We start from the raw sequence: 14,768 nt of genomic DNA, 5'->3' as shown, positions 1-14,768 counted from the left end.
AAAAGCAGCTTTTTCAACTGTTTTGATTTTTAAAATCTCCCTCATCCACACCACCTTGATGACTGCAAAGAGCTACAAGAAATTTTTGAGACAGTTTTCCATTTTACCAAGTCATCCTGACTCTTCTGAAGTCCGACAGCACATCTATTTAACTGTTCACTCACTCCATTCTTTAGAATTATGGCTTCTATTGACTGGCTAAGTATAGACACCAGGCTTACCATTCTCATCCAAGTTTTCTTGCCAGTCTAAACAGACCTTTTTCCAAATGCTGGAGGAAGCATCAGCACTTCGGCCCAATAAAATTTGCCTGAGTACAAGAATGATCATTGAAAGTGAAGATTTTATTACAAAGCTGCTGTCCAGGACAATTGCTGCTCAGGAGCAGTTTTATGTTCTTGTATTCCAGTCAGAGAAACCACAAATGATGAATATAGTAGGTACTCTGAATGACTGGAGCCAAGGAAAGTAAAAAAAATGTTTGGTAGCAGAAGCACCTCCAAGAACTGAAAACTTAACACACAACTACAGAATATAAGTCCAGGTTTATGAATACAGGACACACAGAGAAGTGGAATATGACAGGAATTCGAAAATTCAGAAAATACCAGAATCTTATTGGTATTTCTAATTTTTTTTTTGTGTGTGTGTGTGTGTGATTATACTATTAACAACACAAGAGCAAAAACAACAACAAAAAAGGTCTATCTGAAGAAATACTCAGCATTTATTTTTTAAATTTGTTCATAATTTCAACTTGCTTCTGCTAGAAATGAACTGGAGCCCTAAACAAATAACTTACCTGGTACACGAGAAATCATCTGGCATAAATCAACATTCAGTGCTGCAGCCCTCTGTAAGAGATAACCCCAGGAATGCATCTGGATTTCATAGCCTAGCAAAATGTCTGGGTCATATCTAGAGAGGCAGGGGGAAAAGGAAAAATGAGCTTCATATAATTTACAAAAATATTTTCCAAGAACAAAGTATAAATGGGATTGCATTCAAATTATGTTGCGTTTAAAAAAGATGAAGTCACAATCGGTTTCTATGAAAGCAGCATCTGGACTAGGAGACAATATCTAAAACAGGCAATCTCTTAGGATTTTTAATAACATTCAATGGCAAAAATATTTAGAAAGAATATTTACACTAGAATTTTTTTTACATAGTTCTATTATTCGGATCTTTACAAATAAAGAACAAAACTGAGGTCTCATCCGGCTTTATTGATGGCCCCAGGAAGTATTAAGCATAAACTGAAACTTAGATACTGGCATGAGACAGATGTGCAATGAAATACAGCCACTCCTATGGAACAGAATTTGCCAATGGGTTAAATGGAATGTTTACAAATACTATTATGTCACACATACTGCAGTATAACTCTGAGCAATCAGAGGAAACTTCGGGTCCTAAATGATGACCCATTATTGGAAGTTACAATTTATAGCTGAGTGAGTGCTATCTAAATTGAAACACAGAGAAAAGCAACCATATCTACCACTTCTCTTTAAATACTTCTTTATTTAAGATAACCTTCTTCCTAGAAGACACACAAGAAAAACTCATTTTATGCTGTATCTCTTTCCAGCTGGGAAATCTGACTCAAGTATGACAAAAAGAGAAGTCAGAATTGACTTCTGACACAAACACTTCCAACCAGGCTCAGAGGTAGAGCTCACTAAACAGAAGGATAATGTCTTTTGGCTTTAAAGACAAAGCACAGGTAGGAGTTAGCTCAGAGGCACCAGTATCACCCAACTTTTGAGTAGGCCCTATTAAAAACAGAAGTCATGATCTGGTGACTTGCTCAATAGCCTAAGAATGATTTTGTTGGGCTGGGCAGAAAGAGACCAGGCAAAGGAACATGAGATACCTGTTATTTTTATAGCAAAAAAAGAAAGGAAGCTTCAGTGGGATGAATAACTGCTTCTTGGTTAGACTAAATGATCTTTAGTGTATTTTCCAGCCTTGATGATTCTGTGATTCTTTCAATGCAGCTAAATGGCTTTGAGTTCCAGCAGGCAGCATTCAATACAAATGAATGATATCAGGGCAGCTGTCAGAAGGTGGAGGACGGGTGATAAGCTGAGGATTCTGTACCATAGTCTATGCCCAGCCCTACAACAGGATGCAGGCTTGTAGACCTTAGCTTATGGAGGGAGTAGGCAGGGGCCTTGGATTATGGACAGGAATTCTGTACTCCTTGCATCCATAAACACATCAAAAAAAATACAAACATTTCCTGACCGTTCAATACAGAACACCCTTTCCCTGAATACTGAGTTAGTTGTCTCACAGACATTACAAATGAAGCTTCAGACTTAATCAGGAAAGTGTTTTCCTTACTTATGTGTCCTAGCCAAAGGGAATGACAACTCACTTGGAAGATACTAATTACTCTATGAATAGCTCCAAAAAAAAGTTTCTCCACACTTCTGCCATGGACATTGTGAAAAACAGTGGAACGTTGTTACTCAGCATGGTTCTCTCTTCATTACAATTTGGACTTTTGCACTGGCCAGAAGTTGCAAACCTCCCCTTTATCACTTACTTCTACTTGTGAGGGAATGGTTTTGATACAATTTTTGCATAAAGCAGGGGATTCTACAGTAAGTTTTTGAATTCTAGCATTCTACAGAAAGCACTTTGAATTTGGGGGATATTTTGCTACCTCCTGTTCCTGTCGAAAGAATAATTATTTGGTTTTGGAGGTGGAAATGATAATCAGGAGTGGAAGAAGTAAATTTACTCAACATGGAAACCTATTCTACCAAAGGTACAACCCCAAAGCTACTAGGAACCATTTATGGACAAATGATTCAAGCTGAAGTTCATTCCAGCAGTGGAATCAGCGTCAAAAAGAGTTATGACTCCTTGCTGCTCTGCACAACATACAATGATTGCAAAATGATACTCCAAAATTATTAATATCTTCATTTCAGCTTTGAAATAAAAAGGAATTATGCCATGTTTTATAAAAGCATAGAATAAACATTATAAAAATTAACATATTTTCAAATTAAATATTGTAACTAAACTATCCGGGTCCTAGCACATTGCAAAACACTACTGATTAATTAAAATGAGGGAAGTAGTCATTCATTATCATATTTGAAAACTGCCATCATATCATTCAAAATGGAAAATATTTGTAGATTTTACACAGGACAAGGCATTATGCAGATGGGTTCCATGATCGATGCAAATGTGAATCAGAAACTCGTGAAGAACTGCTTAAGTGGTACATAAGACAATATTCATTTTGCTAGAAATTTGCTTTCTCTTATAAGCCTGCTATGAACCGAAGGAACTGTTTGGAAGGAGCAAGTTGGTGAAATTTGTCCTTCACCAACTGATGAAGGACAGTTCTTCTGGATTTTAACCTGCCCAAGCAGGGCATTACCTTTCTCACTTCCTACTTTAAAAAAATTTAGTGGGCTATTATATTACTACTGCAACTGAATGTATTTCAGCAGTTCTGGAGGTAATCTTTCCATTACCTTTTAACCTAATGAACAAAATGACCTCTGTAAACCATCTGAATAAAATCTCAAGAACTGTTTCTCTAGTGTGCTTCAGATGGGATGGTGTTTTTATAGGGGAAGACATAAAAGCCCTTTAAGTTTATTATGTTTTTAGACACATTTTTTCTTATATAAATAAATTGTACCTAACTTAAATATCACATATTTTAACACAATTTTATGTAAATCCACATGTAGGTTGGAAAGCTTATTAATGAAAAGATTTTTTAAAAAAGCAGCATGATAGTTTTTAACTCAGTCTTGCTTGCCCAGGCCATTAGGGATCGCCTGTAATTGCATGTTTCTGAGTAATAGGCTATCACTTTACCGTACATTACCTTGCTTTTCCATCCCAACAAGACACCACCCATGTATTAAGGGGAGTGTCTAATTTAAGCTAATTTTGGCATCTCAAGTTTTCTAAACTGGTCTCTATTGTCACTGAACAAAAAGGCGTCTTTGGGTGAACCATTTTTTGTATTTCAGCCACCTCTTGCAGACCAAGATTCTGCTCTGTTTAACTTTTTTGGTGATGAGGATAGCTAATTAGACACTGACAGTGAAATACAGATGTTTAAGTTTCAGTCAGATGACTTATACAAAGCTATCTAAATGGAAAATCAAGGTAGAGTCGCTAGTAAATGGTGAGATCAAGTCTTACTGTAAATTCCCTGAAATCACAGACCTTAAATGCCAGTTGGTCCATATTTAAAACTTAGATCCAAGTGGTATCCAAAAAGCATGAAAACTAATAAACGTACTACTGGCAATTGAATTGCTCAGACACTGCAGTAAGTTACACATATATGTATTCTGTATGTATATCTGTGTGCATTCACAGCTGTACCTCTGAATTATCTCTGAAGGAAAAAAAAAAAATTACATTAAACTGAAGAACTCCTTTCTACTGAGTAACACTTAGAACCCTGAACTCCTGCACTACATATGCATAAGATCTACCTTATGCAACAGGTTTAAGAGACCTATCAAATTTCTTGCACCTAGTAAGAGACACTGATCTTGCTTCTATATTGGTTGCTGATGAACTACATCCCAATTTATGCAGCAGAAACGTCATCTCCAGGCCCAATGTTGTGTACCAGTGGTACCAATGAACCAGGGTGACATATGTCGAGACCTCCTGTGATATTCTATTTGCTATTAGAGAAGAAGAGATGTCTGGAGCTAAAAAAGTAGATTATTCCACATGGGAAAATGAACAGGCAAACCCAGAGTTTAGTTGATGTGAGCTTATGAAGTGTGACTCTCTCTCACTTTCTCTCCTTTTCATGCAGTGCCACAAAGACAGGCTGTGAGCTAAGAGGACAGTTTGATATGTTTCATCCTCCCATCTCACATTTTTTACAATATACTATGAAACTGGTCTTCATAATAAGTTCAAGCTATTTTATTAGAAAAAAAACTGTAATGAGACCAGCTGTTATACCTGCAAGAAACTAGTAAATTGTAATACTGATATTTGAAAGCTGCTGGCTAGGAGTAACACGACAGGAATAAGAGGTGTGCTTGCCAACATATGCTCTTTTGTTAAAAGGATGGGCCTTGATACTGCTTTGCATGCTGTTGCCAGACTTTCTGCAAAGATGAAAAGCAGCATTTATGCTGGCAGGATTTAGACACAACAGCATTAACATTCAACTCATACATGCTGCAGAGAGAAGAAATGCGATTATTTTCCTTTCCAGCCAAGTTGAATATGCTGCTATGACATCTATTCCTCTTTCTCATTTGACGATTTCGTGAATGAACACTAAAGCTCCCAGTTATACCTTCCCTTCTATTATGTGTCTGCTTTTCCTGACTGCTATTTTTCTTCCAGCTAGGATTAAGAGAAAGGGGGGGGAAGTGGGGAAGAAATTATGCCAGACCAATGATACAGACAAAAGCAGTAACTGTGCATAGCAACAGAATGCTTGGTGACTCAAACACAACTGAAATCTCTGAAAACATTTTTCCAGTTTGCCTTAGACAACAAAAATCCATAAAGTTGATACAGGACATTAAATACAGATTTCTACAGGAAAATGTCACTAATGAAGATGACACTGGCCTGGAAAAAAAAGGTTAGATTAGCACATTTCTATTTTAAGAAGAAAATGTTGCTAGAGCATTTACAGAAGAAGAAATATAATGCACCGTATCCAAACAAAAATAAAAATCATTAGCATTGTCTCTTACAAGAAAAAAATTATAAAAAGTACTTAAGTATTAAGTATTAACAGTTAATTAATACACGAACGTTATCCCCCAAATGTTTATGTAAAATATTCCATTACACTCTGTTCATGTAATTTTATCACAAACTACTTCAATGGAGACATGGAGCTGTGGGTGCCTGGAAAGTCTCAAGCAGCAATGAATCTACTACTCTTTTTTTCAAGCCCACCCTGTTTTCACATCCTCTGTGTGTCAGAGAGGTAGGGACTTTTCAACTCTCACATGAATTCCCCAGATTTTGCTCCTCTCACACCTGCAGGAACAGCCCTTTTCTGCTATCTGGTAGCATCTACACTTAACAAGAAACACAACAATATGCCTTAAAAGTGAAGGAGAGGCCCAGACATTTAATTTCTCTTTCATGGGAATCCACTGCTCCATCAGACTTGCACATCTCTAGTTTTCTTACGTTTTAAATCCCCATGCTAATATTCTTGTAGCACTCCCTTTTCCTCCTCAATCAGCTTTTCTGTGTTAGGGAAGTATGAAAATGTGTTTACTTTTTCCCCCTGCCTTTAGGTTCAGAGAGATGGTTCTCTTACTTTCTCAAGCAGAAAGATTCTCCCATTTTTCCTCCCATCTCAGTGCAGCTGACACCTTATGGTCAACAGAGGATCTATTCAAGAAAGCACTTTAGGCAGTACAACAGAATGCTTCAGGACAGCAATACATGTCCAGGCTACATTTCAAGAAAAAAAAAATCCTGACAGTTCCAGAGAGCCAACAACTTTGATCTCTCTGCTCCACAGTGGCTGCACAGGATTAGAAGGATGTTGTCTCTCAGCTGCTTAATGCCAGTTTTGAGCTGAAGCCCTTTTTTTTTTTTTTTTTTTTTTTGGCTTACAGCCAGCTTACCAAAGAGGGAAATTTCAGATGTATGCAGGTGCAGCCCACTCTCAAAGGCTAAGACAGTTGTCAGGGCACCAAGAACCAATCTAATTATGATTTGCTTTTTAAAATCTGTGCTGTTTGTTCTTCCCTCCCTCCTCCAAACTCATATTTGTGGCTCTTCCTAAATTCAATCCTTCTTCTGTCTGGTTCCTGACTCTCAATCTTGAACCTCAGTATTCCAATACCTTTTGAAATTAAAGTTGTATCTGCATAGACTTTGGTATTCACACCTGTAAGTACTTCCACTTTACAGGTCAGTCACTCTCAGTAATAATCTCCTAGAAACAGAGGTGCTTATTCTCTTCAGTATTTGAAGAAACCCATGAATTTTCAGTATGAAATCACAGATCATAATTCCAGAGAAACAACCAGGTCATCTTCTGGTCTACTAGAATACAAGATGACTTATTTCTGTTTGCCAAGGGCTCTGAGTTAATCAGAGACGACATCTACCAATCCACAGAAGAACATATAACCTGGTATTTCCTTCAGAGATGCCAAGGTATTAACTGTACTGTGGTCATTCAAATCTAGCACAGCCTAAACAACCTCACAGGGAAGGTATTAACTGAATCCAACTTCAGTTCATCAATTCCAGAGAACTTTCTGGAGTAGTACTCATCTTCAGTGAACACAGAATAGCTCTCCTATAAAAAGCTTGGAAAACACACTTCAGTGACAATAACCTAGTCAAACACACTGATGAGCTATGAGTATTGAAGAAGTTACGAATTTTCCAGGAATAACTTTTCCTTCATCTGTATGCTGGAAACAGCGACCAAGAATTCTCTACTGGGCTTTTCCAGAATTTACATGTATTGACAAGTTACAGAATCAACCGCTATTTTCAACAGCCAGGATCGAAAGAAAACAAAAGGCCTAAACAAAGAAGTAGAAGGCTGGAACTAGAAACAAGTAAGTATGTTCCACGATTTCATATATACAGAATAAGAAGAATTAAGCCAACTACTAAGAGAATGACTAGAAATAAGAACAAGAATTCCTAAACTGGGTTGCATAAGATAATTCCCCCTGCAGCTGAGATCCCCTCTGTTCAGTGCTCCAAGAAGTTGATAAAAGTCTGTTTGTGATATTGACAATCAAGAGTGAACAGACAGTCTGCCATTCATTATGCCAGAAATCTGGAATTTCAGTCTTCTACCCTTCCCTCCAACATCCCAACAGGCCAAGAACCAAAAGCAGGCTGCAGTCCTGCTGGGTGTGCTGTTCAGTCACAAGAGCCTATTATTGTCCAGCCTAAAGCCTGTGTCACAATATAAGATACTGATACAATTCTAAGCTTGGAAAGTAAGGTGATTTTGAGTGTTGCTCATGAAATTCAACTGGAAATGTTTCTTGAATATGGCCTGATATTTTTCTTTCTCTTATCTATCAGACCTACTATTAAGTGCATCTACCAAAGTACCTAGATTGTGCTGGAAAAAAAATAACACTAAAAAGGTCAACAGAAGATTGTTTAAAAAATAATTACTAATTTTCATTAAAGCTGCTTGCTTGTTCATTTCTCATTGAGGAAGTTTTTGCAGTCCACTACTTCCTAATTACACAGTTTTACCATACTTCCTCCTTCAGCTAAAGCTACTCTGGGCCTAGACACTTGTTTTGTGCTTAAGAAATACAAAGCATTTACTCCAACAAAATTTCTCCCTTTTTTTTTTTTTTTTTCTTTCCCCCCAAGCTACAGAAAATAAAGGAGGAAAAAGAGCAGCAAATTGTAGATGTGGTCCAAATTTCAAAAACTATCTTTTTTGAGAGTCCATCAGAAGTCTGATAGCTGATGTGTTATTCTAGAGTTGGGAAGGTAGAAGACTAAGATGATGACAGTAGTCTGCCTCTCCATTAATAGATCAAACCTTTTGTCTTCCAGGAACACAAGTCAACTAACTCAATCTTTGTGGATGAAGTTGATGCACAAAAAAGATATGCTAGCACCTGCTAGAGAAGATCTAATAAGCAGAGATTTCTCAGTCAGCAATCTGGTACATTCCATCTTGAAGTACACCAAAACTGCACGATATTTTTGTTTGGTAATGCCTTCAGTACGTACAGATATAGAAGACTTCTGTTCTTCAGTGATAAACATTTACTTTAACTGCTGAGTTCTCTCTACTATATACTTTCTGTCCTGTCACTTTTTAAACTTCCACACAACTGGTGGAGAATTCTTCATTTACTGGCAGTTTCTCATTCTGAGGAATTTTCCTAAGTTTGATGGAGCACTAGATTTCCAAGAAAGAGAAAAATAACATTATATTCCTTACCTGAATTTTGTCTTCTCTGAACAGGGATCTGCTGCTCTGTCAGGACCCACCCTGTGCTGGTTGCATTCAGCAACTCTTTTTGTATTCTGGCTTCATGGGGTTGGTCAAAGTCTTTCTCATCAGAGGTTTTCTGGTTGGAGAGAGAAAGAATTGCACATGTACTCTGCCTAGTTTTTTTTTTCTTGTGCCTCTATTCCAGCAGGGTGACTCAGAGTTTAAATCTGTTTATTTTCTTAGAAATTTTACAGCTTTGCACCTCTCAGTAGGGTCTGGAGAGACGTCTGTGGTTCCACCTACGCACCAGGCGAGAGGGCTCCCAAACAGACTTCTCAGCCTTGGTGGAGATGGGGAAAACCAGCATTTTTCCAAGTTTGATGGAGCAGGGGATTTCCATTCAGAGAAGACAAAAATAACGAAGGAAACTGATTTTCAACAAACCCGTATTTTAAACTGTAGCAGTTTCACTACCGCACAGGTTTTTTTTCTGTTTTGCCTCACAGTTCCTAGAAAACTCTTCCTGTCTGAGGGGTTTTCTATAGCTCTCAGTACTCCTAATATCTACTGTTCTGGGAGTTTCGGAGAGATGTGTAATGAATTCTAGGGTTAACAGAGAAGTTGGATGTTAAAAAAGATTACTTATATGGCTGGTAAGTTTCAAGTCTGTAACTCAGCTGCTTAAGAGGATCTGAATGTTCTTGCTGTCAAAGAAAAGGAAAAGCAAAAAGTATTTTTATTTGAAAGACCACCATGCTTGTCCACTCTAGAAATAAGCCTTTGAGGGAAACAACAACAAAAAAATTCAGTATTTGAAAGACTGGCAAGGGTTGAAGAACTAAATCTGCTGTTCCAAGCCTGAAAAATAAAAGCAGAACGTACAGATATGCTACCTTTTTACAATATTCACTACTTCCTGGAAAAGAGTTCTTTCATCAGTAGCGTAACTGACTTCTAGTCCTGTAACTCCAGATCTTGTAAGCAAGGGGGCTTGGTCTCTGTGCCCTAGAAAATAAAAGTAAAAAAACCTGTTACAATTTAGAAGGAATTTCATTACTTCAGGCAACAATACTGCTTTAGAATAAAACATACAACTGAAAAAGGTACGGAACACAACTTATTTTTTATCTTTAATAATTATCACAATTATTTCCATGTACTTATTTTGCTCCTCTTGGGTGGAGTGATTTTTTTTTCTTTTCACTTTGTAGAATTCTGCAGATTCACAGATAGAAACAAACTTGATTCAAGAGAAATGTCACTATTTTACATGGACAGGAGTCCAGCTACTAGAAAATTACTTTTAATAAGAAATATTAAATGACTGTGTGACAGCTTACACAGTTTTTATGCAAAATGTAATTTTAATTGCTATCTTGGATTAGCGCTTTGCAAAATGCCTTACAGAATGAAAATGCTATATAACAGTATAGATCTTTTTTTTCACTCCTAAGTTACTGACACACTCCTAAGTTACTGATAGTAATGGAAAAACATGAGCAACTGCTCACTTAGTGCACATTAAGGGTGTCTGCATTGATAATGTCTGAGTAATATCTAAATTTGTATGCATGCAGGAACTCAGCATTTGCCTTCCATATTAAAAAAACCCTCTTTAAATGAATAATACACAACACATACGCTGTTTTCGCTATACAACAGATAGTATGATCTCTGTTACAATGATGTTGTAGATTTTAGGAACTGGAGTTTTTAAAAGGCATTCTACTTTGACACATTCTTAAGATCTTAAGAATTAAGAAAAGCGTGCTTTCAGAAATAAATATTAAAATGAGCACTGTAACTAACAAAGCAATAATAACACAAAAGGGAAAAAAATGTATCTCAATGTCAAGTCACTCCAGGGAACTCAAAAAGGTCTAACCAAGAAAGTATTGACAGCACACATCAATTAAAGCAATGAATGTCACAATAACATTTAAACACATCATTTTATTTCACTGACAAAACCAGATCAGAACCTTTGTTTTTTCTAAGTATCATTGGACCTTTTACAGAAAGCTTTTTCTTGATAAATTATCAGTGGCACACACCTAGGGAGCCACAGTGGCTATACTGTGAAAAACCTCACTTATTAAGGTAATGGAAATAAATTTTTTAAAGATCGTAACAAGCATATAATACCAGAATAAAATTCACTAAGAATAGTAAGTACTTAGCTTAACATGATATAATATCTACAACACTTCGAAAAATAAAGTGGTAAAAGAAGAAGCTGTTGCCTTATTCCTAAATTTATTTTTGGTAGGTTTTTGTCCACACTTAAAATTTTAGACAGTATTTTGTGGTTTGAAACACATTCACAATGCCAAAGAAACCCTGAAAGAAAAGAGGACTACTTTGGGGATATTTTTCAGTTTGAGGTTTTTTTTTTTTTGTGTGTTGTTGTTGGTTTTTTTTTACTAGCCTAAACCAGTGGTACTCAACCTTTAACAGCTGGAGAGCCACTTCTTAATAAAATGGAGTTGTAGAGCACCATAAAATCAAGTATCAACTGTGTGATTTTTTTTTTCCATCATGACACTTCAATGTGTGATGATGCTGCCTTAATGCCACCACACACTGATACATCACGACATGACACATCAGCATCCTCTCTCCCAGCAGCATTCTGTCTTCAATCCCTTCTGGCTGCTAGGAAGGAGTGGGGTGGAGGGGTGGAAGGGGCAAAAGGGCAAGTTTTTCCCCATTCTGCCCCACAGCTGCTGGGTGGGAGGTGATCTCTACTCTTACCTGTGGGGGGATCCCAGCAGCTCCTTTTCTTTCCCCCTATGGGAGGGGGAACTTCAGCGACTCCCACACTGCTGGTCCATTTGCTCAGTGCTCCCCGCGCTGCCTGATAGAGTGGAGCGCCGATCAGATGCCTACATTGCGAGAGCCGCCTGTAGGGCCATGAAGAGCCACATCCGGCTCTAGAGCCACAGGTTGAGTATCACTGGTCTAAACAAAGCCAAAAAGGTACAATAGAATAAGGGCCCCTGTTTGGATCCTAAAAGGATCAGATAAAACCACAAAAATAACCCTTAAGTAAAATATAAAACATACTGTCTTGCTTTTAACATTTTCTACTTGTAGCTATCCAGCAACTCCAGTAGGAAACTAAAGGCAGGTTTTCCTCTTTACACTTTTAGAACACTGCAGGAGCTTGTCCACAAGTACGCAAACATGGAGATTTTGCACACGCAAATGTTATTTGTGGTTTACAGCCCATGCAATAGTTCTTTAGAAGATATAAGCAGGAAAACTCCATATTTAATATGGCCATTCAACAAGACAAAATTAAATGAGATACATAGTAATATAGATACTCTATTACATTTTGCTTGCTACTGTTTGATTACTATGAAATAGCATTTTTGTAAAATATATTAAGAAAAAAAGAAATAGGAACCTTGGCTTGAGAGTGTCCTGCCTCTATCAATCACTATAGCACCAGTGATTTCTTTTTTATCAGTATTTGGCAGTGCTGAGTCTGAGGAGATGCAATAGAATAAAGCACAGATGGGATCAAACTCTGGGTCTGGTTCCAAATCTCGTCTTGTTCGAGCATGTAACTCCATACTGATAAGGGTAAGGTGTTGGACCTAAAAACAAATAAAGACATACATTAGTTTGTTCTGAAGTTTTCTTTAAAAAAAAAAAAATATTAAGAGAAGACTATCAGTGCAAATGAGGTCAGCACAGACATTTCACGGTGGTATTACATTGTAACTACAAGGTCCCACCTGAAAATTAACAGCAATAACTAAACACGCAGCTTTGGATCTCACTGTTTTGCAAACAGCACCATCTTAGAAAAAACTAAGATTAATCATCCAACAGTTTTATACTCAGTTATGGAAATTCACTATGTGTTTCTGAGTACTGTATTCTTCTACCAAAAGCAGAAAGTAATACAAAAATCAGATAATGTTCAACTTTGACAATTGTAAATTCTTGTAGTGTTTTCAAACAGCTTTGTATATTGAGCTGAATCATATTTCTGAATAGATCAAGAACAAAGAATCATTCTTGGTCTTTCTTCTCCCTTCCCTCCCTCACCAAAGACAAGCATGGGGATTATGTCTTCCACATCATATTGCCAGAACTTTTTGCAGAATGGTTTACATTAAGAAAATCCCAATACCTAAATAGTGTCAAGTTTTGATTGTTTTGATTCTGCAGTAAAGACAGTATTATTTAATACTGTTTTAACTCTAAGCTGCTCCTCTGTTGTCTTGCATAAAACTGCTCATACTGTGGATTAATGTGGACATATTATAAGGGAAAAATTAGAAGTATTTCTGTGTATGCAGAATGCCCTGGTGGAAGCCTGATTTTCTCTAGATTTGCATGCTAAATCACTACAAACATCACAGAGTGAAACTTTACTATCAAAGCTCCTCTCCATTTCCCCCAAGATCACAGGTTTCTTGTGGCTTCTCCTACGTCTTTACTCAGTGCTATCTCCCCATCTCCTCTATAAACTGGTCAGCAGCCAATTCCAGGTGTGGAGACTGTCTAGGAGCACATATACACAGACTGCTTGCCCTGTCAGCAGCCAAACACAGCAGTACTATATTTACACTGCTTCCCTTTCTCCAGCACTGAGATTCCTCTCCCCACACCGAACACCCACCTACATTAAATATACAGAGACCTTTGAGATAGGCACTCTTTTGTTAACTGTGGTAGAAACTGCCCAACAGGTTCAGAAGGTAACAAGTAGGAATACCAGGAGGGCTTTACTGGATCCTACCAGATGCCTTACTTCTTAAGGAAACAATCCATGAAAATTATGGTCAACCAGTTTTTCAAGTAATGTTTTTATGCAAAACTTACTATTTCTTCCTTCTGCTTTTCCCCTTATTTTTATTTTTAAAGGAAGGTTCATCATCTCAACCAAAATACTGCAAAGTCTAGTTCAATACTGTTAGAGGCACTGGACATCAAGCTGAAACTGGTAGATCAACTACTTATAAGCTGCAGACATCACACACTGATTAATTTTTAAGTCACGTAGGGACCCAGGAGAAAAAGATTTTTTATTTGTATGAAATTGGCCTGATAAATTGTAACTTTATAAACTGACAGATAACAGTTAAGTTACCTCATGTAAAGATTTTGCTTCCTGCAGGTTTTCCACACTGACTTTAAAACCGTAAGTATTATTTAAAGATGGTCCTTCAATCTGGGAAGTCTCTTTCTTTGGAGCACCGAGGGCAGCAAATTGATTCTAATCAGGCAAGGCAAGAAAAAAAGCACAGGATAGTGAGAAAACAGAGGTTGCTAAACTCATATGTAATACTAAACAATATGCAATATTAAATACATATTTATCAATGAAAATGCAAATGTTACACTGAAATTACTAAAAAGTCCCCAATCTTTTACTATCTCATTTCATTTATCAACAAGCAAACAACAGTTGTATTTTTCTGCCTTTTACGAATAATTTTAATTCACAGCAAAGCAAGAGGCAGTTTGAAATATTTAAAAACCCTCACGAACAACCAAAAACCCCCGAGAATCCTACCAAAAAAGCCCCCCACTTCCACACATACTGGCTTTCTTAGAAGTCTGAAGATATGGAAACCAGCAATTCTCCATTCTCTCTTGAACAACAATTTGTCAAAAATCTGTTTCAGTCATCACTTTTTAAGGCACTGAATCAAAGGTACATTAAGTACCTCCTTGAAACAGGTGAACACCAGTATACTGAGAAGAAAAAACTACTGTGTCACTTCAGTAATACACCTAGCCTGCCATTCTATTCCAACATGGAGAGCAGAACCACTTTTGTTTAAGTAAAACAAGTCCAACCTCTTTCTCC

At 37.2% G+C, this 14,768-nt stretch overlaps 1 protein-coding gene across 2 annotated transcripts in view; it reads right to left on the bottom strand.

The window, feature by feature from the left end:
- REV3L (REV3 like, DNA directed polymerase zeta catalytic subunit) overlaps positions 1 to 14,768 on the bottom strand; it is a 115,381-nt gene that overhangs the window by 23,396 nt on the left and 77,217 nt on the right. For both annotated transcript variants that reach the window (XM_040058603.2, XM_040058604.2), the window contains exons 16-19: positions 14,046 to 14,171; positions 12,348 to 12,540; positions 9,829 to 9,940; positions 803 to 918 (exon numbers count right to left, since the gene is read on the bottom strand). In XM_040058603.2, the coding sequence (XP_039914537.1) occupies positions 803 to 918; positions 9,829 to 9,940; positions 12,348 to 12,540; positions 14,046 to 14,171 (547 nt within the window). The remainder of the gene's footprint in view (positions 1 to 802; positions 919 to 9,828; positions 9,941 to 12,347; positions 12,541 to 14,045; positions 14,172 to 14,768) is intronic.

This window comes from Hirundo rustica, chromosome 3 (assembly GCF_015227805.2).
Source record: "Hirundo rustica isolate bHirRus1 chromosome 3, bHirRus1.pri.v3, whole genome shotgun sequence".
Classification (NCBI taxonomy): domain Eukaryota; kingdom Metazoa; phylum Chordata; class Aves; order Passeriformes; family Hirundinidae; genus Hirundo; species Hirundo rustica.
The sequence above is the reverse complement of the archived record's forward strand: the minus strand, read 5'-3'. Positions and strand labels throughout refer to the sequence as shown.